This window comes from Elgaria multicarinata, chromosome 6, assembly GCF_023053635.1.
Source record: "Elgaria multicarinata webbii isolate HBS135686 ecotype San Diego chromosome 6, rElgMul1.1.pri, whole genome shotgun sequence".
NCBI lineage: Eukaryota > Metazoa > Chordata > Lepidosauria > Squamata > Anguidae > Elgaria > Elgaria multicarinata.
In genome coordinates this window covers 28,460,632-28,487,763 of record NC_086176.1, presented here as the reverse complement: position 1 = coordinate 28,487,763, position 27,132 = coordinate 28,460,632, and the positions used below count along the sequence as shown (strand labels likewise).

Below are 27,132 nucleotides of genomic sequence, written 5' to 3'. Positions count from 1 at the left end.
TTATGCAGTATTACACTGATCTCTAAGGAAGTCCTAAAATACTAGCATGAATGTGCTACAAGTAAAAAGCCCTACAAATTTGTCATAAATGAGTTGGGAACAAGGTCCCCTGAGACACAAGCATAATCCCAGTCATGGAAACAACATCAGCAGAGTTCCTTCCCCCTAATCTGTTTCACTTTCAGGGAGATCCCTCTTGCGTAGTGCAAGAGCATTCTAGTCACTGATGCAGTGAAGTATGAGGATAATAAAGATTCACAGCACCCTCAAGTATTTTGGTATCAAATATAAATAACAATAAATATAGACTCCTGGTTTTACAACTGGGGAAGAAACGATTGGCAAGAGCTAGAGAGATTTACACGCAACAGTGCGTCTCTGAATATTTCCACCCATGAAGGCATTTGAAGAGCTCTGGGAGTTGTTGGGCATAGGGAGGGGTGGAATCTGATGATCATCCTTAAGTCGGCCATAAGATTTTTTTAAAAATCTGGCAAGCCCAGTGCAAAACTTCTAGATGCCTTTCTTCTTTCTTATGAAGATGTGACCCAGAAGTAAGGAAGCTTGCCAACGTAAACATAGCTGTAGTAAAAATTGTGGTTCCAGAGGGCCATGCTTTAAAAAAATTATTTAGTACATATTTATTTTTACTTTTTTAAAAAAATTTCAGAAAGCATGGGAGGTGGTATTGGAGAAGGTCAGTCTTCTGGAATTGAACAGCGAGACATTCCTGAAGCACAGATGTTAGACGAATGTTTGGGTTGGCACTGTGTCTTCTGTTCTTTTGTTCAATTGTTTAAAAATTCAGTTAGCAAAGCTTTATATAATATACTCTCTGAATGAGAGAGGTGGCTGCTGTTGCTGCTGCTGCTGCTGTTGTTGAGGCCATGGCTGTGGTTAAGAGATATACAAGTATGTATTTGTACAGCTGGCTTAATTTGATTGATATCTCAGAGGACGTTGTTGCTTATCAGCTTTGGAAATGTGTGAATTTCTCTGGATGGCTGCAATTGCAGAGTTGACAGTTGCTGAATAAAACGATAATAATTGAGATTGTCAAATATTCTTAAGCCTTGGATTTATATTAAATGGAATACCTGAACATTGCCTTGTGGGACCTGGGATAAGTTAGGGAAGGGGTGAAAAGGAGTAAGGTAAAGGGAGATAGTGAAAAAAGTGAGATGGGATTTGTTCTAGTACAGAAGTGCTAGGATATAGAGGAATAGATATGCTGATGGAAGCCAACTGAAGATGAGATATTCATCCTGCTTGGCTGCCTGAGATTCCCAGGTGAATAATACCAAGTTGAGATAGATAATTGGAGATAAACACTTTAGTTGAGGGTGCTCTCGTGGGATTCTCCTTTGTCCTTATACTTACAGAACAAAAGCGCCAGATGCTTCATGTAGTCAGCTCAAGTGCAGAGAGCACTATCTACAGATATAGATCTTCTAAGGTCACAAGCCAACTGAATTTGGAGGGAGTTTCATTTTCTGTCTCATTTGCTGAGTCATCTAAAGGACATTTCGTTGGGTTCAGTTTCATCCTGCCTAATCTATTTGTAATTGTGGCAGTTAGATACCATTTGAGGTATCAGGTCTCCAGAAACCACTGTACATGCATTCTCTGACCCATAAAATGCATGGGATTCAACAGCTAAAATCTGAATACACTTTTGAAAGTCTTGGCCCTACTGTTGCATATAGTTTCATTGGGTAATTTCATTGGGGAATCATAATTACCAAGAGAAATGGATGCTATCAGTTGCTCAACTGCTTTCCAGAATAAAAATGTTAACATGCTTGTTTTAACCTTTTCAGTTCGGACATGCCCCAAGCTCTTTGCTCCTCAAAATGGGCATATTAATTGCTCACTAAGTGAGATCTCATATAAGACTGTGTGCTTTGTGACCTGTGATGAGGGCTATGAACTGGAAGGCAACTCCAAACTCATCTGCCAAGGCAATGCCCAGTGGGATGGGAAGGAACCAAAGTGTGTGGGTATGTATTTTATGTTGCTGTCTCACTATTATTATTATTGTTGTTGTTGTTGTTAGTTATTTATCTTGCCTTTCAAGATATATACCAGCCTTCCTGAATGTGGTACCCTCCAGGTGTGTTACAATGAAACTCCCACCATCATCAGCCAGTGTGAGATGCTGGCTTTGGATGTTGGGAATGGTAGATCAACACATCTGGGGGGTACCAGGTTGGGGAAGGCTGGTATATACTTTTAGAAACAGCTGTACAGACATAGCCATATAACTATACTACTCGACATAAAATGTTATTTTTAAACCAACGAAATACTCATCACAAAATGTTAACAGTTGTAACAACAACAAAAAGGTCCTTGAAATATTATATTTTACAAAGCAAATGCACATGCTTATTTTTAGTTAACTGTGTTTGGGTGCTTCCAGGCAGGGGTCTCCTAGAACTAACAATCAAAAGTCATTGTACAGCTATTCTATCTTTTCATCTTTAATGGATTTGTTCTGGTAGGAAAATAACAGAACAAGTGGTGAGAAAATACAGGGGGGCTACAAATTAAAGACGACAACATCAGGATCTCCTGTAAAATTCCATGAATGAGGCAGTGCAGTTGCACTGTAAAAAAAAAAAAACTTGGCCGGAAACATCCTTCATTACAACAAAGTTTGTTCACAGTTTCTATGCAATTTGTCACACAACTTACTACATTTCTTTTCATTGTTTTCTCCCACAAGCATTTTTTAAAAAGTGTGCTACATATGTAGGTTTGAGAAAAATTGGGTTGTGGGTATTCCTTAGAACTGTAAGACTCAGGGCAGGTTTACACCAGGCGATATCCCGGGGATCGTCCCAGGATCGTCCCTGTGTGTCCACATGACGCACAGGGGAGCCCGGGAGCAGGGAGGGATGATCCCTCCATTTCCCTGGGATATCTTGGGACACCTTGGGCATGGCTAGACTACATAGCTAGTCTACATGTGGCACACAACATCCCGGGAGGAAGAGAACCTCGCACCCGCCATTTTGTTTTTGTTTTTTATTGGAAGTGAGCACAGGAGCGCTCCAGCGAAAAAGGTATTTTTTTAAAAAAAAAAAAAACTCTCACTCCCCCCATCCCACCCCCGATGGGGACAGATCTCCTGAGGAGCTTCGTGCCTGGTTCCTCGCAGTTTCTCACGAGGACCCAGGACAAAACTGGGACAGCGGCCCACACCTCCCACGGTCTCAGGATCATACCGAGACCGCAGGAAAAGTCGGGATAAAAGTGGTGCCCGTTATTCCAGGGAAAGGAAGGGATTGTCCCTCCCTGCCCCCGGGATCCCCTGTGCGTCATGTGGATGCACAGGGATGATCCTGGGGCAATCCCTGGGATAAATACTCGTCTAGACATGCCCCTTTAGCCTGATCTTTCCTGCAGCCTCGGGAACATCCCGAGACCTCAGAAGGTGTGGGCGCCCATCCTGGTTTCATCCCAGCTCCTCACAAGTAAACACAAGGAACCGGGTATCGGGCACGGAACTCTTCAGGTGCTCCATGCCCATCGGGGGTGGGGTGAGGGGAGCGGAATTGGCTGTGGGTTTTTTTAAAAAAGAAAACCTTTACTTTTCCATCAAAGCGCACATGCGCTCATTGTCTGTTAAAGAAAAATGGTGGGCGTGACATTCCTCATTCCCCCCAGGATGTCAATCATTCGTCTATCCAAAGGGGAGGATCTCACGAGCAGAATATTATCGCAAGATCCTCCCCCCTCCTTCCCCTGGTCTAGACATGCCCTCTTAAGGAAACAAATGGTTTCTAACTTACAGAACTGCAGGCAAAAAATTGAAAGAAATTGTGGCCTTATATGTTATAACAGCTTGGAAACGGTAACATGTTAAAATAAGTCCTTGGAATTTAAGATAAAGGTTTGTGCATTTTTTAAATTAATAAGCTTCTAATATTACAAAAAATAATAATATGGAATTGGTGAAAAATGCATAATGCATGATTAAGTTCATCTGTCTAAAATATATTGGGATTTAGCTTATCCAGGATATGCTTTCAATGGCTTTCATTGTGTCCATAGCGATAAACAAATCGGACACTATTGATGTAACTATGCATAAATATGTGGTCCTGAACAATGCAATACATTTAATTCCTACTGCTGTTTTTGGCAGCTATTATATATTGTTGGACTTCAGATTTATCTACAGGCTTTGCTAGTTTCTGTGCAGCAGTAATCCGCCACTACGTACCAAAACAGACATTACTTTAAATGTGTGTCTAGAAATCACATCTCCACCCCCTTTAACTCTAGAGTAGGCCCAGGGCTCCTAATATAGATCTGCCATGGGGTGGGGGTAAGCTTTTAAAATCTAGATTGCCCTCCCTCTACCTGCTGTAGAATAAAAATGAAAAAAAGGCAGAGAAACTATTTACTCCTTTAAAGCAATGTCTCGTTTGGCTCTTAATCACACTTGCAAACACGTCCTTCATTTGTTAAGGTAAAGAGCACATAAGAAGATTTGTTCAAGATATCAATTTTTGAAGAAGCTACTCCCAAACTTCAGAAACTGGCCCCTCAGCATCCCTGGCTAGCTGATAACATGCCAAGGCAAACAATGAGAGGCTCCCCACAAGATGTTCTCCTCCTGTCCTTTCTGGGTGTATGGAAAGACATAGGGCATGGCTAGACGGGATTGCCCTGGGATCATCCATGTGCATCCAAATGACGCACAGGGCATCCCGGGGGCTGGGAGGGATGATCCCTCCCTTTCCCCGGGATATCGCCCTACCCTTCTATCCCGACTTTCCACACGGTCCCGGGATGATCCAGAGGCCGTGGGACGTGTGGCCAGGCATCCCATTTTCGTCCCAGCTCCTCGTAAGGAGCCAGGAACTGGGGGTGGGATGGAGTCTTTTCCAATTAAAAAAATGGCGGGTGCTACGTCCTCTTCCTCCCAGAACATCACACGCCATGTCTGGAAACCCTGCACTGATCCTGGAAGCATGTATGTCCGGGATTGTCCCACCTCCCTCCCTCTACACCATATGATGTAGACAAGCCCATAAAGTGGGGGTGGGGGCTGCAGCAGCGCATCTCAGAAAGATTGTAGCTCAGCATTTACTCCCTCTTCTGCTTCAGAGTGGATGTGGGGGAAGAGAGAAGGAAGACCAGACACTGAACCTAGCTCCAGTTGCAGACTCAGCATCTCCTTCCACACTTTTTAACAATGTATATTATGTTTTAATTCAGTTTTATGTATTTTATCGTTTGTTGTTGTTCCCCGCCTCGATCAGAATAGAGAGGTGGGTAAGAAATGAATTTATTATTATTATTGTTTATTATTGCCTGCTCCCATCCACAATGGTAAGGCTGAAGAGGAAGCAAGAGCTGAGCTAAGTTCTAATTCGATTACAGCTCCATCATCCAACACCCTTTGGCTCTCTCATACAATGTTGGGTTGACAGGAGCATGTGGGACAAATTTAAAGCATCCTTTCAGCCAATCCTCTGATCGACAACAGCAGCACTTTCAAATTTCGGAGGAGAAAAAACCTAGACACCTTCCTATATCTTGCTGGCCTTCAGTGATCCTTGCCTCCAACTCAGTTTCATAGATTTCCTCTTCTATGTAACGTAAATCAGCATTTGTGCTATTGGGTGATAAAATATTACGCCTGAATTCTGTCTGCATCCATTAACGTTCAAATACTTCCTTCCTCTAGAAATACGTTGCCCTGTCTTCCAGAAACCAAAACATGTGACTGTTCACCCACATATTTGTGGGCTTGAGCCTTCCAAGTATGGAACTGTGTGCAGGTTCAGTTGTCCCAATGGATTCCTTTTGTCTGGAGTTAGAGAAGAACTGAGGTGTTTAGCAACTGGGAGGTGGAGTGAAAATGTAAAGACAGCTTTCTGTAAAGGTATGGATTTTATGATAATTTCCTTTTAAAAAAAAAAAGAGAGAGAAGATAAGAATTGGGGGAAGAGATTGTTGGGCAAATCGTGAGTAGTAAGTTTGAAAAAACAGGAGTGAGCAGAACTGAGCTTCTAAGTGATTAAGTGATGTTCAGAAAATTTTGGTGAGTTTTAACATCCCTGGTTCTCCCATCCCTGTCTGTCACACAAGCTGTGGTGCAAAGTACTTTGTTCCTTGGGCAACAAAAACTATCTAAGCCCTTTGCTAGACCAGCATTTATCCCGGGGTGAACCCCGGGATCATCCCTGTGCATCCAGATGACACACAGGGGATCCTGGGCTCAGGGAAGGATCAACCCTCCCTTGCCCTGGGATAACGGGCACCATTTGTAGCCCAATATTTTTTGCTGTCTTGGGCTGAGCCCGAGACCGCTAGCATGTGGCACCTCTAACAAGTGGTTTTCCCGGCTCCTTGCAATTACTCGTGAAGAGCCGCGGACGGGGCGCAGTGCTCCCCAGGAGCGCTGCGCCCATCGGGGCCAGGGAAGGAGATCGCGGACGGGGGGAAAGGAGATCGAGGACAGAAGGAGATCGCAGACGGGTGGAAGGAGATCGCGGACGGGAGAAGGAGATCGCTGACGAGGGGAGGGAGGTCACGGATGGGGGAATTGGGATTTAAAAAAAAAAACTCAACACCTTACCTTTGTGCAGGAGCACTCTTGCTCATCCAGCCCCTCCTGAAAACAAAAAAAATGGGCGCATGTAGACTAGGGCGAGATCCTGCGATATTTGCATCGCAGGATCTTCCCTGGTCAGGCCCGGATTTACAGGTAGGTCTAGCAAAGGCCTAAGACATCACACTAGTCAAGCCATTCATGTCAGGACTCTCACCAGAAATGCAATAGTGTTTAAATTAAATTTGCATTTGTTTTTTTCTCTTTTAATTATGGATATGTGATTGCTAAATAATGTATGTTGCTAGATATTTGATCATACGTATATAATACTGGTGTTGGACATGAAGTTATTTATGGCCTTTAAGGTTGGAATGACTTCAGAATTGAGTGATATTTTTTGCTTGCCCGATGAAAATGAAGAGTATAAATCAAAGAGAATTGCAGTAATAAACTAATCATACTGTAAAGCTTTGGATAGGCTCCATGTCAAGAAGATTAAATGGTTCTTCTGTAGAACTGGAGATTTAATTGTCTATTGATAATCATGCACAGTTAAATATAAAGAGGAGAAAATTAACTGTTCTGATCCTGTTCTGAACATTTATGTCAGAGTTCATTTTTGTAAAAAAATACAGAAAACAGTGACAGATATTAAAATAATTTAAAAATATGTATTTTAATGTGTTTTTATTCTGTTTTTATTTTATCTTGTACACCATTCCAAAATTTTGAATGGGGAGCAGTATATAAATATTGTAAATAAATAATAAATAATAATATGAACACTCTTCATATGTTCTCCTAAATGTGTGAGGGGTTAAACTCAGGACAAAGATTCGAGTCATGTTTCTGCCTAGTTTATCTTGGGCCTAATCTACACAAAGCAGGATATTGCACTATGAAAGCAGTATATAAAAGACAGGAGCCACACCAAGCAGAATATAGCACTATGAAAGTGGTATATATGGTCTGTATCAATGGGCCCCAACAGTTCAATGCACTTCAATACTGCTATAAAGCAGTAGTGTGGCTCCTGCCTTTTGTATACTGTTTTCATACTGCTTTCATAGTGTAATATCCTGCTTAGTGTAGATTAGGCCCTGCTTTTTCTTGATTTACATGAAGATTATAATAAAATTTATATGCAATTTGGGATGACAATAGGCCTAATACTCCGTTTCTGTAAACAGACATAAAGCATGTGTGTGTATGTGTTTGTATGTTTATGTGTGTGTTCTCCTTATCTCTCATAATGCAGAGAGAAAATGGTACTGTTTTGTTAAAATATAAAGTGTGGATTTGAATGACAGAAACCTCTGTTCAGGTTATGGCTAGTAACTTCAGTGTGGGTAATGGATCGTTTTACAAATCAAGACATAAAGGCATGCTTCTTGTGGGGAAAAAGAAATGGTATCATTTTTAGAATAGCTTCGAAAATACATGCTCTAGACTGGCTTTTCTGGCTTTCTGCTACAGACATTGAACCCCCCAAAATTAGCTGTCCTGGTGACATTGAAACTTCTACTCTTGAACACCAGAATTCTGCAAACATTACCTGGCAGGTTCCAGATGCAAATGATAACTCTAGAGATGAGGTAAGCAAATAATAGGACTTCTAACTTGATGTAAACATTTTCAGGCCCAATTTATATGTTCTAAATTACTGAGATAATGACTATGAAGTGCCTTGAATTCTCAAAACCAGACTATAAGTGCAAAGAATTCCAGTTTTGATTCTTATTATTATAAGGCATCAACTCTAGCATTAAGCTGCACATATGAGTAGTCTCCTTAACCAATGCACTAGTAGTGAAAGTAGGATTTCAGCATTCTTGACACATCCTGCTCAAGAAAGTAGCAGCATAGATTTACTCCACTGGTCTACATGGAATGCTTTTTTCATGTCCATTGGGATCCCAGGCATTCAAAAACAACAGTAAAGATGCTTTTTATTTGTGTACAGCGAGATCTTATGTGTTGTTTCATGTATGAAGGAACTGTATAGAAGACACAGAGTGTGGCACTCATGTTTATTTTATTTTCGATCTTTACCTAAAGAGCTGCACAAACTGCAGTCTCCAATGGGAGATTGGTGTGGAAAGAGGGGCATCTTAGCTCTTTTCTCATTGCTGGGCAGGATCTACACTACTGCTTTAAAGCGCTTTATAACAGTTTTGACAACTGTTGGGGCCCAGGACACACTGCATATACAGTTTTCAAAACGTTTTAAAAGTGCTTTAAAGCACTTTAAAGCCGTAGTGTAGATCCCCCCACTGGTTTTCCAGACTGATTCCCAGTTTGGCTATGGAAAACTAGCAGAGAGGGAAGGATTAAAGTGTCCCCCTTTATGGTGCCAGTCTCCCATTGGGGATTGCAGCTGGAGAGCTGCTTTAAGTAAAAGAAAAACTATATACGTTATTGATGTCATGTGTAGTTTGAGTATAAGCACTCAAGTGTGCTCAAAGGGTGAAATATCCGTGTTTTCAGAATAATAAAAAGTGAGGCTAATATTGAAAAGAAAGGGGGGAAAGGAAAATATGTCAAAACTAAACTTAATGTGAAGGAAAATCCTAGAATTATGAACCAGTTATCACAGTAATAAAATATAGATGTGCACCCAAACACCAAAGTGTAAATGCTTAATAGACAAATTCAGTCCCTTTCATATATGGCAATATCGCCTCTTGTTTAGACCTGGCATTTCTGTTGGACAGAACATTTTTTCTTCCATTAGAGCAATGCATGCTTATTCAGTTAAGTAGCTTCCAATTCCTTCACATAAGCCTTTTCACATTGAAAATGGCTACTGGCAACTATTTCCTAACATTTATTTTTGAGACTTGGCTAAGAATTCAATATTTAATGTCCCATGTGCCTCTAAAAAGTTTGTTCTCATTACAGGTGTCAATTCAGGTTACTCCAGCTTTTATACCACCTTACCTTTTCCCAATTGGGGAAGTTGGCATCACGTATACAGCAGTTGACAGATCTGGAAACCAGGCAAGCTGCACTTTCAGGATCAAAGTTATTGGTGAGTGCTACAGATAAACGATACCCCATCCCAACAAAGAGCAGCTTAATTTGACTACCAAAAAGTAGCATAAATAAAGACGAGGGTCATACAAATTTTCTGAAAGATGCTCAGGCTGGCATTTTGGTGAGTCCCCAAGGGAAGACAGATCCGCAGTGTCTTCTACTCATGGAATGGAACTCCTCCTGCTTTTTTAAGAACCATGATGCTGGAAAGCTCTCCACCCAGGGCTACCTTTAAAAAGAGCTCAGAAACTTAAATTGGTCCACAACGGGGAACCAGGTTGTTGCCTAGTACTTCTTTTTGCCTGTCTTAAATCTCCTACTATTCAGCCTTATTGGATGGCCCCGGATTCTAGTATGAGAATGAGGGCAAAAATCTCTCTATCCACTTTCTTCACAACATGCATAACTTTATATACCTCTATCAGGTCCCCATTTTTCTCATCTTTTTTAAAGCTAAAAAGCCCCAAACGTTGTAATCTTTCCTCATAGGGAAGTTGCTCCAGCCCTTTCCTTCCCACATTTTAATCCTGTTTGGCCAGGTACGAGGGACAGGTGTGGTTCAGTTTGCAGGATTTTGTGGATGAGGTCTTGTAAGATTGCACTGAGACATCGGTCAGGATGCGGTTTCACGGCTGTGTTGAGCCCTCGTTGTTCTATACAGGAAGGATTCTGGCAACGTTCCAGCTGCTTATGTTTCTGCAGAGAAGGCCCGCTATTCCATGCTATTAAAACAGTCTTCTGATTCTTATCAGGTGAATAGTCTTATTGAATACACATGTCTGAAGTCAAAAGCTCACATCAGTGAACTTTCAGTCTCCTTAACTCCATTGAGTGTCTTGCCAGTGCACATATGCTTAGGATCTTCAGCCGTGGTCTGTACAATGTCTAGTGGGGGACAGATAAATGTCTGCTTTAGGGGAAGTTGCAGTGCCAGCCCTTTCACTGTTTGTATTACAGTCTTAAACATGATGTAGAAGCATTCATGCTGCATTTATTGATGTTAAATAGTTTATATTTCCTGGTGTAATGATTTTCAACTCCACAGGGAGCAATTATCTAAACATGCATGGCATCTCTGAGTTTGTCTTGGTGTTCTTGTATAAATTTTTATGCTGCCTTGCGATCAAATTTCCTTCTATGTCTTCAAATTATTTAGACGTTGAACCTCCAGTAATTGATAAATGCAGATCTCCACCACCAATTCAGGTAGCCGAGAAAGAGTACAGAGTAACATGGGATGAACCACAGTTTTCAGATAACTCAGGTGAGTGACTTTGGTGGGGAAAGAGCCATACAAATTGAGAGGGAAAACACCCCAAGAAATAATTTGGAGCATTAGTTTGGACTTAAAGCATATTTCTGTAGACACTATCATGGTAAGCATTAAGAAATGTAAGATCTAAAGATAAAACTTTTGTTATGTATTAATTAATGTGGAATTAACACTATTTGGCTTTTATCTCTGCAAAACAAATTTCAGGATATTATAATTAAGTATTAATTAACGTTTAGAACACATTCAAAGGTGTCCAACATTCTTAGAACAATAGAATTTCTCATTATTTTAATGCACAGCTCGGTGATTTTAATCCATATTAGTTTACACATTTTTCATTCAAACAGTAAATAAGAAATTATTACATTCTATAAAGTGTATTGCATAGGCATGACACTATATAGATTATTATCGTTATTATTATTTTAGTAGTATAAGACAGATCTGTTCTAATCACACAAAAGTGTGCAATAAGCATGGGACTAGAGTAGAACAAGTCATTTCATCCATCATGTTGTCCTTGTGATCAAATGGCATTATAGAATTATTTAAATAATTATATTAAGGCTTGGATGCATAGCATGCTCACCCCAAAAACATCTTGAAATATGCCACAGATTTCATTGGGATTTGAGTGAAACTAGAATACATTATTTGTGATTGTATTTCAAGGATCTAAAGCCAAGAACAATGATTTTGAGTTGAGACTTGTGAGCTGGCAATGCTCCAGGCTTGTAGAACATTGCAACTGGAATGACACCTGCCTTCTATTTTTTTTGTCTATGACTATTTTAGGAGCAGCCTTAACAATAACTAAAACTCATTCACCTAGAGATCTCTTTCCCAAAGGAGAGACACTGGTGCAATATACTGCAACAGACTCATCAGGAAATAACAGGACCTGTGAGCTCTACATTGTCATCAGAGGTTTGTTTTGATAGTGCTTTGATTTAAAATTACTTGCACAGATTAGGGATGCTTCCAGAATTCTCTGAATTCAGATTTTGGAATTCCAAGTTATCCAGACTTGTTTCTAAAGAAGATCCGAGTCATTAGGAATCCTCCTTTGTTCTGTTTGTTCCGCCCCGCCCGCTACTGAATATTTTACAGTAATGTGCACATGCCATTAAGAAAATTTTTCAGTTCCTCACACTCTTCTCTCCATGATGTGAAAATACGCACTGGACCTATATGCAAAAAAACCCCAATCAATGCAATCTCATACACAGTTGTTTCAGTTTTTTTGTGGGAAGTCTATTTATGAATTGTGTACATCAGTGAAATGCTGCACAAAAAGTCACATCAAGTTTCCTTTTTTGCCAGATTTAGCAATGGGTATATACCGATTGTTAATATAAAAAAAAGGGGTAAGTCTGGTCGGTGACCATAATAAAGTTGATGATGATGAAAAGGGTGAAGAAGATGCAAATGAGCTGAAGTTGTGGGAAATTGCATGTTCTGATTCTAGAATTAATTGTGGAAATTCTCCTAGCTAAACCAACATTCAGAACAAGTGGAAGGCAGGGCCCAGGCAGCCCATGAAACAATAAAGGAATGGAATGAGGGATATCCACTCATCTGTAGTGAGGTCCAATATCCAGATGAAGGGAGATTTGCATGTCACACACAAGGAGGAAGCATGCAAGCCCAATGCTATCATTTTTGTTTTTCAGGCTCGCCCTGTGAAATTCCCTTTACCCCAGTGAATGGGGATTTTAAATGCATAGAAGATGAGACAGGAGTTAATTGCACATTATATTGCATGGATGGATATGACTTCACAGCAGGTTCCAATGAAAACTATTATTGTGCCTATGCAGATGGCATTTGGAATCCTCCTTACTCTACTGAGTGGCCTGACTGTTCTTGTAAGCTTTATTATTTATTTTGTTTTTAAGGCATCTAGTGTTTTCTTTGTCTACTGAGGAAAACAGGAAATAGGAATTGGGAATTATGCCTACAGAAGGAGTTTTGGTTCATGGGGACAAAGCACATGAATTAGTGGTCATGCAATCACCCAAGCCTTTGGATAATAGAAGTTCAGATGAGAGACGTGCATATTACACTGTTTCATATAGTATTGTTCAGCAATGTGTACATGTATCTGGTGCCATATAGAGCCCCATTTTAAATTACCCATCTTAGCAGATGTTTCATGCAAAAATGAACCACTACTTTCCTTTTTTGGATAGTTTTGCGGTGGCCTAGAGAACATAACTAGATCAGAAAAACTTGCGATTGCATACAAGTTCTTTGATGAATGGGAGAGCATCACTGGGAATTTGGGAGTAGTTTATGGTGGCCTCCACGCTGTGCCACATATAGACCTGAGTGGGTCTCTCCTGCAGCCTGTTCTAGCTGCCCACCACAAAATTCATTCTGCTGTCGCAAATTTTGCCTGCATCATCAGGGCTGCTGCTAGGATCCTCCCTGGAGCCTGTATCAAGCTCAAGAGGACGATGCTTTAGCAGTTCTCTAAGCGAGACTACTAGAGGATCTGCTTGACAACACTCTAACTCCCATGCTTAGAGGCCCTACTACAGAAAGTGCAGCTGCTAGAGCATCATCCTCTGCAGCTCATTATAGGCCCTGAGGAAGATCCAGAGGGGGGGAATTTTCATGGATGTGACAGAAGGGAAGTAAGAGAGGCCTCTGTATGTGTGAGAGAAAGAAGGGGAGTTTGTGTGTATGTGTGTGTGGTGGGGTGGAAAGTTAATAACATAAGAAGTGTCCTGCTGGATGAGACAAATGCCTATCTAATCCAGTACCAGGTTCCCACAGTGGCAAACCACACGCCCATAGGAAACCTATAAACAGGACATGAGCACAACAGGACCCTTTTGGTCATATTCCCCAACAACTGGTATTCAGAGGCATGCTGCGTCTGTTACTGGAATAATATACAAAATATCATGAATTGTACAGATTTAGACATATCTATCAATTTGTCTAATCCTGATTTAAAGCTGTCCCAAGTTGGGAGCCATCACTACATTTTATGGAAGCGAATTCCATAGTTTACCTATATACCATGTGAAGAAGTACTTCCTTTTATCTGTCCTGAATCTCCCACCATTTAGCTTCTCTGAACAATCCTGGGTTCTCGTATTATGAGAGGGAGAAGAAGAAGAAATCTCATCCACTTCCTCCACATCATGCATAAATTTATACACTTCTATCATGCCCCTCCTTACTTCTCTTTTCTCTAAGCCCCAAAGACCCAAAAGTTGTAACTTTTCCTCTTAGGGTCTGTCTACACATGGGGAAAGGCCCGTGGTGGCTGTGGATCTGCACCCTGTCGGTTAGATCCACAACTTTGCAGTCACTGAAGGGCTTCCCCACGATGCTGCAATTTGAAAAAGTCAGGGGGTTACCCTGACTTTTTCAAAGGGAGCGATGTCAACACTGTGCTTCTACCCTGTAATGTCGCTCCGTGGCCAACCCAGAGGCAGAGCCTGGTGGAAGGCAGCCAGCGATTGGTCGTCTTCCACCAGAAGAGGGTGGGGCAGCTCCAGGACCCAGATGGTCGCCCAGAAACTCCGCACTCCATCCTCAACGTTGGGGTTGCCCATTGCCGCCCCAGGAGAGGGAAAGCACGAGGTTGAGGAGGGAGCCGCCACCAATCCGGCACCTTGAAAATAGCCCCTTAGTCCCATTAGTGTGGCGTCCAAAACTGTACACAGTATTCCAAGTCTGGCCACAACCATAGATTTGAATAAAGCCGGTTTTGTTTTTGATTCCTTTCCTAATCATCCCGAGCATGGAATTTCCCTTTTTCATAGCAGCTGCACATTAGGTTAATGTTTTCCTTGAGCTGTCCCCACAACCCAAAATCCCTTTCTCTTAGTCATTGCTAGTTGAGACTCCATCAGTACATACTGTATATGAAATTAGGATTTTTTGCCTCAGTGTACATCACTTTACAGTTCCCTACATTGAACCACATTTACCATTTTAATCGCCATAGCCCAAGTTGAGAGACTTCCTTTTGGAGCTCCTCACAATCCCTTTTGGTTTTAACCACCTTAAATAATTTGGTGTCATCAGCAAACTTGGCCACTTCACTGCTCGCTCCTAATTTCAGATCATTTATGAACAAGTTGAAAAGCATTGGTCCCAATACAGATTCCCCGTGAGACCCCCCCCTATTTACTTCCGTGAAAATTGTCCATTTATTCCTACACTTTGCTTCCTGTTCTTTAACCCTTTACTGATCCATAAGAGGACCTCTCCTCTTATCCCATGACTGCTAATGTTTGTTCAGGAGTCCTCACTGAGGGTCTTTGTCAAAAGCCTTTTGAAAGTCTAAGTAAATAATGTCTACCAGATCAGCCACCCACTAATGTGGCCCTCCACCAAAGAATGTTTGCCTACTCCTGCTATATACCCTCCCCGCCTCCTTCCTTCATATTTTCCAAAAGTAGGAATGGGCAACTTCAGGAAGTCTTGATAGAGTTAGATTTAATTACCCTGTTATTCTCCCTGTTATGAGGCTGAGAGAATCTGGAATCTTATGAAGAGTGGAGTTAAGATATACACATACGTTTAAAATGAAGTTATGGATTTATTGAGGAAAGTCCCGATGGGTCTATTCAGACAACACACTAAGCCATGGTTAGGCCGCTAACCATTTTGCAGCAACCACTGTGTAGCTACCATAGCTAAGAATGGTTCACACGACATGGTGTGTCATGGTTCACATGACATTCTAAGCTATAATGTTTAGCTCAAAATACTTAACCACCATGGTTTAGCATGTCATCTGAACAGGGTCATAGTGAACTGTATAGGAAAGCAATCTTTATTGATAGAAACCAATTAAAGGATGATTTCAGAGACAAGAGAGAAAGAGACAAATTAATAGAAAGTTATTAAAAGTAATATAACTATCTAAGGGGAATACGTGTGAATATAAGATAATACAGGGAAAACAATATGAGAAAATAGGAAAACTTAAATCACACTGTGTCCGTCTGGAGGCCATTTTTGTCCCCCGGGCCTCCACTGCAAGCCACACCTCCCCCTCCCAGTGTGTCTTCCCTTCACATGGCACCAATAATAATAATGGCATCCAGCGTGGCTACAGAGCACCAAAAGGGTCAAAATAGCTTGTTTGTAAGATAAACTTGACCCTTTTGGTGCTCCATGGTAGCTACAGAGCACTAATGAGGTCAAAATGTTCTCTCCAGATGCCTTTAAAAAAAACCAAGGGGCTTGGTTTTGGGATGGGGCTGCATGTTGCCCATTCCTACTGAAACTATAATTTTTAGTTTCTACATGGCAATATCACAAATTTGTACCTTCATTGACACTTAGATTTCTACCTGTGTTATGACATCAACAGTATGCAGGGGTACAACTGGGTGCAGTGTCCCTGACCCCTGTTTCTTCTTGTGCCTCCTTTAACTCTGACTACTGTAAGTCTTCCTTGGTATTATGTAACCCACACTTCTCTGAATCTGAACTTTTGATTATTCAATTATTTGGGAAATCTCAGACGTCATTTGATGGTCAAAGAGTGTTGATTCCGTTGCATTATTAAAAGAAACCTGGTCTTCATTCTGGAGCCTGGATTCCTAAATAAACCAGCGATCCTTAGCTCCACATAAACATGGTTAGGACTGGGATGCTAGTTATGGCGTAATTGTTGGAATTATTTCTATGTGAATAAATAAAATCATGCTTGTATAATTTAAGAGAGACTTAGGGGATGTTCTAGTCCCCTGGTCAAATTATTCTCTCCCTTTCCTGCTGACCTCTACAGTGACTTTCCAAGGGGAGGAACTGGATCGGATCCCTAGCTATTAAGTAAATATTGGAATGTCAGCAAAAGCCTTTTCTTCTTAATTGTTTGAAATATGGATCCTGATTTGAAGCACATTTACTTGGAAATGTGCTGGTTCAGTGCTGGGCTTTTTTAAAAAATAACAAATGCATATGCCCATTTCCCCCCAAGAAAGTATATTTAGGATTGCACCTTGCCTGACATTAAGTAGCTCCTACAATGTGTGATTGGGATAACTGTCCCAATACAAACAATGACAATAGTTAAATGCATTTTGCCATAAGAGTAATGTCCCCAGCTTCTTAATTGCTTGCTAATGCAAATGATACCAGAAAGTTTTAATGCAACGTATTTAACATAATCTAGTACAAACATACACTCTAATATACTTTTCTGCAGCAGTTACACTATAATCTTTCCCCAACGTTTTTCAGTGAATCGTTTGGCAAATCATGGTTTCAAATCCTTTGAGATGCTGTACAAAGCAACACGATGTGATGACAGCAACCTTCTTAAAAATTTTGTGGAAGCTTTTCAGAGTGCACTTGGTAAAATGGTGGGTTAGTAATGCATCATTTTAAAATCATTTAATGAATGAATTGCTTTACCTCAAAATGTTGGACACAGAATATACAATGGAAAAACTATCTTTTTCAGAAGTAAATTTTCACTTTTACAGTTCTAACACAGGCACTTGTTTAATTGTTATAATAGTTCATACTGCTTGAATGATGTGTTTATATTTCCAAATCAAGCCTGTTTACTACCTTTCAATGTATAAAGGCTACTGGCTAACAGAACAGATTTATTTCTGAATTGGAACAGGACATTTAAAAGCTAATGTCAGTGAAATTAAAGCTTTGTATGGCTATCTAAAGAAGGCGAGAAGGTGGTGTGTTGACATTTTGAATGCTAGTTTTTCTTATTATTTCTTTAAATCTGGTTTACAGGTTCCATCATTTTGCAATGATGTTGGTGACGTTGACTGTAGGCTGGAGGATTTCCCACAGAAACATTGCTTAGAATATAATTATGATTATGAAAATGGCTTTGCAATTGGTAAGTTAATGATTTTGTTGCTATAGTGTCAGACTGGGAGTCGGGAGATCCGGGTTCTAGTCCCCACTCAGCAATGGAAACCCACTGGTGACTTTGGGCCAGTCACAGACTCTCAGCCCAACCCACCTCACAGGGTTGTTGTTGTGAGGATAAAATGGAGAGGAGGAGGAGGAGGAGGATTATGTATGCTGCCTTGGGTTCCTTGGAGAAAAAAATGATGGGATATAAATGTAATAAATAAATGAATAAACCTCCTAAGGGCTCAGTCCTATTGGGATGGCCGTAAGCCTCCAAACTCGGAGGCTTACAGCCATTCAATGCATAGCGAAAGGAGCAACAGAGGCGTTCTTCACTTATGCGCTCCTCCCACTCAGCATTTTAGCTAGATGAGATTTTTCACCCATCTAGCTGGGGCTCTGCATAGCAGGAGGAGAAGAGGCAGGAAAGGCCTGGGAATATGGTGTGAGCTGATGTACCTACTCCCCGCCCCTCCCACTGGAACACTGTTGAATTCGCAAAGGCAGCTGGCGCTATTTTCTCCATGCCAGCTGGGACAGGGCAGGAAGCTCGGATTCCTGGCTCTGAGGTTGAAGCAGTGTCTCCAACCTCAGATCCAGGAATTTAAACTATCCTGTGCTCCCCCCCCAACTCTGTCTACGGGCCATAGGATTGCTCCCTCCATAGCTTAATGGAGGAAGAAACTTCTAGCTTATTCCCTATAGCAATCCTGACTCAGAACTTTGATCTAGCTAACAAATCTATGTAAGCACATGTTTGGAACTTTGGAGGAAGAAAAGTGGTGGTGATTTGGAGTGGAGAAATGGAAAGCAGGGCAAAAGTTAATCCTACTGCCATTCCTTCATTCCAAATTCCTCCCTTCCCAAAGCTGTTTCTCCTTTTTTCTTTTTTTTTAAACTGTTAGGGCTCTGTTACATTAATTTGCCTGTAATGTGTAGTTAGCCCCTATTTATGCTTACCTCGGCTGGAAATCTGAATTAAGATCCTGATCATTCCTACCCTGTGTATACATGTGACCCAGAGAAGTGTGAGCTCAGATCTGTACATGATGCTAGGTCTTTTCCTTTATTTTTTAAAAGCAATGTAACAATACTTTATACATCTGTTGGCATCCATGATAGTTGTTGCTGATTTTCATTGCAATGTCTCCTCTTTTTACTGATGACCGTCAGGTCCCGGTGGCTGGGGTGCAGCAAATCGGCTAGATTATTCTTACGATGATTTCCTTGAAGTGGCTCCTGAAGTGGAACAACCCAAACCACTATCAGATTCTGTGGATGTGGCACACTCACGGATCAAAAGACACAAAAAAACGAATGTGCCAATGTCAGATCATAAAATAAAGTTAATTTTTAATATCACTGGTAAGAAAAAAAAGCCCTCCTATTCCATTATTTAAAAATATTATTTATCAAGTAAAATACTTCTTACTGTGCCTAATTTTGAAATGGGATGGAGTTTTGTGCGTATTTTAAGTAGCATGTTGTTTTGTCCCTGTATGTAGAATGATGTCTGACAACTTGTGTATTGCAGGATTTTTACATGCTTGTTCTATCTGCTCTTATGGTACATTGCGGCAGTGAACTCTGAAAAGCCTTTGTGTGTAACTATGAGGTTTGTTGGTTTGTTTGTTTTCCTAATCCCAGCTAGTGTACCACTGCCTGATGAACGAAATGATACATTGGAAGCAGAGAACCAAAAACGTCTTCTAAAAACACTAGAGACTATCACAAACCGCCTGAAAAGGACTCTCAATAAGGATCCAATGTATTCTTTTCAGTTTTCTTCTGAATTGCTTGTAGCTGATACCAACTCACTAGAAGCTGAAAAGGCCTTCCTGTTTTGCAGGCCAGGCTCCGTCCTAAGGGGCCGAATGTGCGGTAAGCAAAATTCAATTTTAAGTCCTGTTGTTTTATTCCTTAATAAATATTTTAATACGTTATGATATGTTATAATACATTAAAATAGCACAATACATTTATTGTATTCCATATTTATACTACCACCATCACCCCAATATTCTAAGGTGAATTAAAACCGTATCAGTGAATCTTTATAATTTGCAGTTCATGCTGTTCAAGTCAACTCTTTCTGCTTTAAAAGGGACAATCTAGAACATGCAAATTCAATTTCTATAGAATAGAACTATTCAATTTCTTTGCATGGATTCAGATATTTTGGTGCTGTGTTCTACATAGATACATAATGTTTTACTGTATAGCAACATTTATTTTTCCCTGATGAATTCCAGTGCTTTTCCTGTGATCTCAGACATTTATTGGATGGAATCTAACTAGTTCCCCAATGAAAGTCAGTAAAATGGAGAGGGGACAACTTCTAGAAAGTCTCCCTTCTTCTTGCTGCCTTCTTTGCCTTCCAAATAGCTACTTACTCCAGCAATCCCAACTCTCACAAACAGATTGGGGGGGGGCTTCAGTGTGGAAGGGCAATCACTGGAAATCGCCCCCTCCCCATCCTTCAGAAGACTTTGGAAGAAATGATTTTATTTATTTATTTATTAAAGTTCCACACCACCCAGTAACCAAAGCTCTCTGGACAGTTCACAAGAATTAAAACCGTAAAATACAATGCAATTAAATACAATATAAAAGTTTAAAACTACAGTATAATATAAAATAATAACCAAGTAAAAACTAGCAGCAGTAGAAAATATTTAAAATACAGTAACAGATTTAAAACAACAGAAACGGAATGACTAAAATGCCCTGGAAAATAAGATGGTCTTCACCTGGCACCGAAAAGAGCACAACGTAGGCACCAGGCAAGTCTCTCTGGGAAGCTCATTCCACAACTGGGGTGCCACAACAGAAAAGGCTCTCTTCTTAGTAGCCACCCACCTCACTTCCTTGGGGGGTGGGGGCTCTGGGAGAAGGATTGCTGAAGATGATCTTAGGGTCTAGGCAGGTATATATGGGATGGGATGATCCTTCGGATAACCTGGCCCCAAGCCATTTAAGGCTTTGAATATAAATACTAGCACTTTGAATCAGGCCCAGAAATGGCTAAAGTTTCCAAACCATTTTCAAAGGCAGACCCACATATAACACATTGCAGTAATCCAGAGGAGAGGTTTACCAGAGCATGGATAACTGTAACTAGGCTATCTCTGTCCAGATAAGAACATAATTGGTATACCAGCCTAATCTGATGAAAGGTGCTCCATGCCACCAAGTCCACCTGTACCTCTGCTGTAAATGCTGGATCCAAGAACACCCCAAAACTATGAATCTGTTCCTTTAATCTCTATCTCCTTTACAACCCCCTCCAGAATAGGTTGAACATCACTTAGCCAATCAGACGAATCACCCACTATTACTACATCTGTCTTACCTGGACTGAGTCTGAGTTTATTGGCCCTCATCCAGTCCATTACTGCATCCAGGCACTGATTCAGAACACCATTGCCTCACCTGTATTTATGAAAAGAAGACATATAGCTCAGTATCATCCATGTATTGGTGACACCTCATTCCGTATCAGTCAGTATTAGTTGGATCCCAGCCATTATCTGTATTTTGATTCATCCCGATATTGATAAGTTCATTCTTAGCTTCAGCTAGTCATCCTTCAGTCTAGTTTTTCTACTTATAGGAGGAGCAATCAGTTATGTGAACCGTACGTGTAATCTTGTTATTTGCTGTTATCTGCTATTTGAGAACTAGCCCATGGTAGACAACTAGTATAGATAAGGTCTTAATTACATGTTCCATGGCTAACCTTCTTATGTCATATTTCATCTTATTAAATCGCAGTTAACTGCCCTTTGGGTACCTATTACTCGCTGGAACATTACGCATGTGAAAGTTGCTGGATTGGATCTTACCAGGATGAAGAAGGGCAGTTAGAATGTAAGAATTGCCCAACTGCTAGCTACACCGAATATCTCCATTCCAGAAGTGTCTCAGAATGTAAAGGTGAGAGGTTAGCAATCATGTAATAACAGTTTTAATCAGCTAGAACATATCTTTTCATTCCAACAAATAAGCACTTATCATCTACATGTACACTGATGGTGCTATATAAATAAATAATAATAATAATCTAAAAAAATAAAATAAAGCCTTGTATTTATAAGCTGTTTTGAATTTTTGGAGACACTGGACCTAAATGTTTTAAAATAAAGATCTCTTATCCATATCTATAAGAATGCAAGACTATACTAAATTTATTTGTTAATTTGTATTCTCTTTTTAAAGTAATGACCTGGTTTATTTATAAAATAGCAGCAACGGATAGAGAAATGTGTGAATTAGAAACTCCCATACACTTCACTTCTTGAAGAATATTAGAATGCCAAGAATTACCTTTATCATTGGGGAATGCCCAATTCCACCCCCACCCCAAATATACAGAATGGGAGCAGCCCTTCATGTTACCACCAAGGGTACTGAGCTGCCTTTTCAAGTCTAGGAGACTGGGTTGAACGCCAGTCATTGGAAAAGAAATGTGTAATGCAGCCACAAATACCACACACACACGATTCTTTTGTTGGGATTCCATAAAACGTTGCAGAATTGCAGAGATGTTGTTGAAAATGCAACCTTCTTGCATAAATTTGTGTCTTCGAGAGCCATCCCATGATCCCTGGGAGAGGGTCCCAATGACCACAGGATTTTGCGGCGATCCTCCTCCAAGAATATAGACACCCTTCCAGCCACTGCAGAAAGCACCGCACTCAAGGTTGAAGCAAACAAGGAAGAAAGGGGCAGGGAGGGGAGGTACACCAATGATCCACAGAATCTTAAAGCCTTGCCCCTCCTGTTGCTGTCCCTGTTCCCATAACTCCCTACATCCGCAGAAAGGGGGGCAGGGAGACGTAATTCGCTCCATCACTCTAACTGCTCTGCTGGGTGCCTGCCAATATAGCATAGTATTTTTGACATCAAATTGCTCTGCCCAAAAGCTTTTTTTTTTTTTGCTTCTTTATGTATATATACTGCTTTTCAAATAAATGGTTCCCAGCGCAGTTCACAACAATCAAAACCATCAAATCCAGTTTTTAGAACAACACATTAAAACATTTACAATTCAAAAACTTTAAAACAGCTTAAGTAGTTCACAATCTTTGCTCTTTCCCTAAACCATTTATCCAATATAATCTATCTTTTGGGTAGAATCACTACATCAGCACAATGCCAATCATCAGATGAGCTTTATTTGGGGGGCTTCAAATTTCGCTAATACGTGGAGTCAGATGGACCATTTTAAACAAAATATTCAGCTTTCACTGTAAACACATTTGTACTGGTGGCAGATGCTCTCTGCTATTTGAGTTTTGCAAGCTGTTGTAATATGCAGCCCCCTGGGGATTATAAATAACTAGTTACACTTTGTTTTAGAGATTATTCTGACATTGGCTTATTGGATTGTTGGCTGTTGGCCTTGATGCATATTTGAAGCTATATATTGCTTAATTCTGATGTATTGTTGTTATATAATTAGCTCAGTGCAAGCCGGGAACCTATTCTCCAAATGGCCTTGAGATCTGTGAATCATGTCCTCTTGGCAAATATCAGCCTATAACTGGATCTAAGCACTGCATTTCTTGCCCAGAAAACATGTCAACAGTCAAACGAGGAGCTGCAGATATATCAGCATGTGGAGGTTTGTGACATCTAAATTCTGGGAAACAGCATGTTGCTAAATACTCTGAAGTATAACCCTGCTTTCCTGATCTCTGCATAACTGGAATATTTTGGAGTAGCAGCATGCATCATCTCTACTCTGTTTAACAAGCCTGTAAATTTCTGGGGGAAGTAAGATATGGGATTGTACTGGATCTGTACTTTAGATATACAGAAATAAACTTCCTGCAACCTCTGTTTGGAGAGGTGTGTAAAATTCAATGTGTGGGGGTTTTGTTTTGGTTTTTTGCAAGCATTTCTTAGTGAATTCCGGCAGTTATCACTGGTACTATAGCATATCATTCCTGTGACATTAGTGTCTTTATTCGCTTTTTACATAAATTTGCCTGCACAAATTATGCCCCACTAGCCAAATAAGGTGGCTCATTTTCTAGTCTAATAAACAGCCTGGTTTTGCTGCCTATGTGGGATTGCAAAAACTAACAGGGCACTTTACTTGGGAAATGGGCTAAGTTTGCCATGACAGGTCACACGTTGTGCAGTTCTGAGATCACAGGGCTGTCTTCACGGCACCAGGTTGGTGCCACCTCCCTCTTCAACCCTATGCTTTCTCTTCCCCAAGGTGAGGGTCAGGTAATCCTGACACTGAGGAGGGAATGCAGGGTTTCTGGGCAGCCATCAGGGTACCAGAGCATCCCCCGCCCTCTTCCTGGCAGAAGGCGACCAATTGCTCCATTTGAAAAAGAGGGTAAATCCCGGCTTTTTCAAATCGCATCTTCACGGGGAAGCCCCGCAGCGGCTGCAAAACTGCACTTGTGTCGTCTAACTGATGCGGTACAGATCCACAGCCACTGCAGGGCTTTCCCCGCATATAGACAGCCCTCAGAAGTTCTTAACAGAAGGGCGTATAAAAGGTAGGAAAAAAATACAAGGCTTGTCCTACAGTACTGTTTGTGACCCCTTTGGATGTTCTGGCCCCTCTGGAAAGGTTTGCTAGTATTGATCCAAAGTAGAGTCACCTGTCAATATATCTGCCAGAATATGTTGGAAAGTTTATTTGATTGTAGGCATTTTACAAAGGCTAAGCTTACAGTCCTTGCAATATGCCCCACTGAACTCAGTGAGACTTCTAAATAAACATGCGTAGAACTAGGCTGTAAATGCTAGCTTGAGGGCCAAACTCGGCATTTGGCAGAGACCTAGTAAACTGGGTCTCCGGTGAACATCTAAAAAGTGCTAGATGTCTAGTTTGGCCCTGAATCCTGAAGATCCTCTTTTTTCAGCTCCCCCCGGCTTACCATTGATCAAAAGAGTGACCAGTATTTTCTAAAAGGACTGTTCTACATGGTCGAATGAGGGGAAGATGGCATAGCAATAGTTAAATTAGGTGTTTTTTGCACTTTGCAGTCCCTTGTCCAGCTGGAGAATTCTCTCGTTCTGGTTTACAGCCGTGCCACCCCTGCCCCAGGGACTATTATCAACCTGACCCAGGAAAGTCCTACTGCCTCTCTTGCCCATTTTATGGGACTACGACAGTGATTGGTGCCAGATCTATAATGGACTGCTCAAGTAAGTTATTTTCTCTAACGGATATAAAAACATTGGCAATAAAAATAACAATTTGTTTATTTATTTGTTGCATTTTTATACTGCATAATAACCGAAGCTCTCTGGGCAGTTCACAAAAATTAAAAACGTTCAAAGTATAAAACAAACAGCATAAAAGCATGATATAAAATAAAATATAAAAGCACAACCAGGATAAAATCAGCAGCAGTGCAGAAATGCAAATTTAAGATACAAATCTAAAACAGCAATGAAAGGTATTGATGGTGCTATATAAATAAATAATAATAATAATAATAATAATAGTAGCAAATTCAGAGTCTTCTTCCCCAAAGTCTTGCTAATACACATTCCCATGTTTAAGGAGAAACTGGATTATGCCCTCACTAGGGAGGGACCAGCTGCCCAGGTCTCATGCCACTTTCCATATAGATCAGGAACAGGATAAGGAACCCTGCCTCGATCCAGAGGGAGAGGCGGGTAAATAATAATAATAATAATAATAATTATTATTAGGAGTGTGTGGCTACAATGAACAGAAAATGGGCTCTTTATGGCAACCTCTTCTCTCAGAGGAATGGTTAAAGACAACAGTAATCAACCTGCATTGGCTCCTGTCTCAGACCACACTTCTCCTAGGGCATGGCTAGATGGGGCGATATCCCAGGGATCGTCCCTGTGCGTCCACATGACACACAGGGCATCCCGGGAGCAGGGAGGGACGATTCCTCCCTTGCCCCAGGATATCACCCTACCCTTTAATTCCAATTTTTTCCTGCGGTCTCAGGATGATCACTGCATCACTGATTATGTCACAACCTTGATTCAAGGGACCTTGTCAGTGGAATTTTTACATCTGCTTTTATGTCAATCTCATTTAGGTTTTGGCTCTACTTTCTCTGCAGCAGAAGACAGTGTAATGATGCCACTCGCGTCAGAAAGTATCAGCAAGGAATACAAAGTCAGCAGCCAGGCAAGAACAAATATCATAATTTTCTAAAGTTATCATTAGTATTTAAATTAAAAAACATCTCATGTGAATATTAAATAGTTGTTTCCTCCTGCGTTGTTGTTGTTGTTATTATTATTATTATTATTATTTTAGTTCATTTATATCCCACCTTTTCTTCAAGGAAGTCATGTGTTCACACACATCTCCATTTTATCTTCACAACAATGCTGCAAACATAGGTTAAGCTGAGAGAGGGAGAGACCCAAGGTCACCCAGGGCATGTCTAGACCAGGGGAGGAAGGGAGGAGGATCTCACGATATTCTGCTTGCAAGATCCTCCTCTGTGTCCGCATGCGAGCACAACATCCCAGGAGGAAGGAGGGATTTTGCACCCGCCATTTTCTTTTTTTCTTTTTTACATGAGCACATGTGCACTCCAACAAAAAAGAAAGTGGGGGGGGGTTATGCTCCCGCTTCCCCGCCAGCTCTGATGGGCACAGAGTGCTTGAAGAGCTCCATGCCCCATGCCTGTTTCCCGCCTCCTCATGTTTACTTGCGAGGAGGTGGGATGAAGCCAGGACGGGCGCCCACACATCTCTTATGGTCTTGGGATGATCCCGAGACCACGGAAAGAATCGGGCTAACAGTGGTCCCACTTATCCCAGGGAAATGGGGAAATCATCCGTCCCTGCTCCAGGGATCCCTTGTGCATTATGTGGGTGCACAGGGATGATCCCGCGACGATCTCGGGGATAAACATTGGTCTAGAGATGCCCCCAGTGAGCTTCATGAAATAAGTGAGAGTTTGAATCTGGGTTTCCCTAGTCATAGTCCAATGCACTAATAATTACAGCACACTGTCTGTCTACAATTTTTGCACACATTTACTGTTGTACGGCTGAGCCAGAACGTGTCAAAAAGTGCCTTCCATTTTAAGTGCTTTTGGACACTCATTGCAAACATATTTTTGTTTTTCAGTGGTATTATTCTTGGTGCTATTTTGTTCTTCATCTTCTCCTTCATTGTCCTCAGAATCTTTCTGCCTCACTGCCATTTAATCTAATTGGCTTAGGAAAACCCAGGTGAGCAGTGCAGTTCTCACTGTTCAAGCAGTGTGTCTTGAATTTCAAACCAAGCAGCTGAAATTATGAAGTAGATTTCAGGCAATGCAAAATACCAGATTTAACTCAAAATTCCCATTGGATGAAGCCATACAAGCCAGCAAGCATATGAATGTATAATCTTAGGCAACTAAGTAGG

At 41.0% G+C, this 27,132-nt stretch overlaps 1 protein-coding gene across 1 annotated transcript in view; it reads left to right on the top strand.

Moving 5' to 3' along the window:
* SVEP1 (sushi, von Willebrand factor type A, EGF and pentraxin domain containing 1) overlaps positions 1 to 27,132 on the top strand; it is a 115,556-nt gene that overhangs the window by 22,600 nt on the left and 65,824 nt on the right. The window contains exons 5-19 of the mRNA XM_063129193.1: positions 1,821 to 2,000; positions 5,705 to 5,902; positions 8,051 to 8,169; positions 9,476 to 9,605; positions 10,767 to 10,874; positions 11,682 to 11,813; positions 12,560 to 12,754; positions 17,106 to 17,227; positions 17,622 to 17,730; positions 18,921 to 19,112; positions 19,395 to 19,628; positions 21,522 to 21,683; positions 23,212 to 23,373; positions 24,762 to 24,923; positions 25,802 to 25,893. Of these exons, the coding sequence (XP_062985263.1) occupies positions 1,821 to 2,000; positions 5,705 to 5,902; positions 8,051 to 8,169; positions 9,476 to 9,605; positions 10,767 to 10,874; positions 11,682 to 11,813; positions 12,560 to 12,754; positions 17,106 to 17,227; positions 17,622 to 17,730; positions 18,921 to 19,112; positions 19,395 to 19,628; positions 21,522 to 21,683; positions 23,212 to 23,373; positions 24,762 to 24,923; positions 25,802 to 25,893 (2,297 nt within the window). The remainder of the gene's footprint in view (positions 1 to 1,820; positions 2,001 to 5,704; positions 5,903 to 8,050; positions 8,170 to 9,475; positions 9,606 to 10,766; positions 10,875 to 11,681; positions 11,814 to 12,559; positions 12,755 to 17,105; positions 17,228 to 17,621; positions 17,731 to 18,920; positions 19,113 to 19,394; positions 19,629 to 21,521; positions 21,684 to 23,211; positions 23,374 to 24,761; positions 24,924 to 25,801; positions 25,894 to 27,132) is intronic.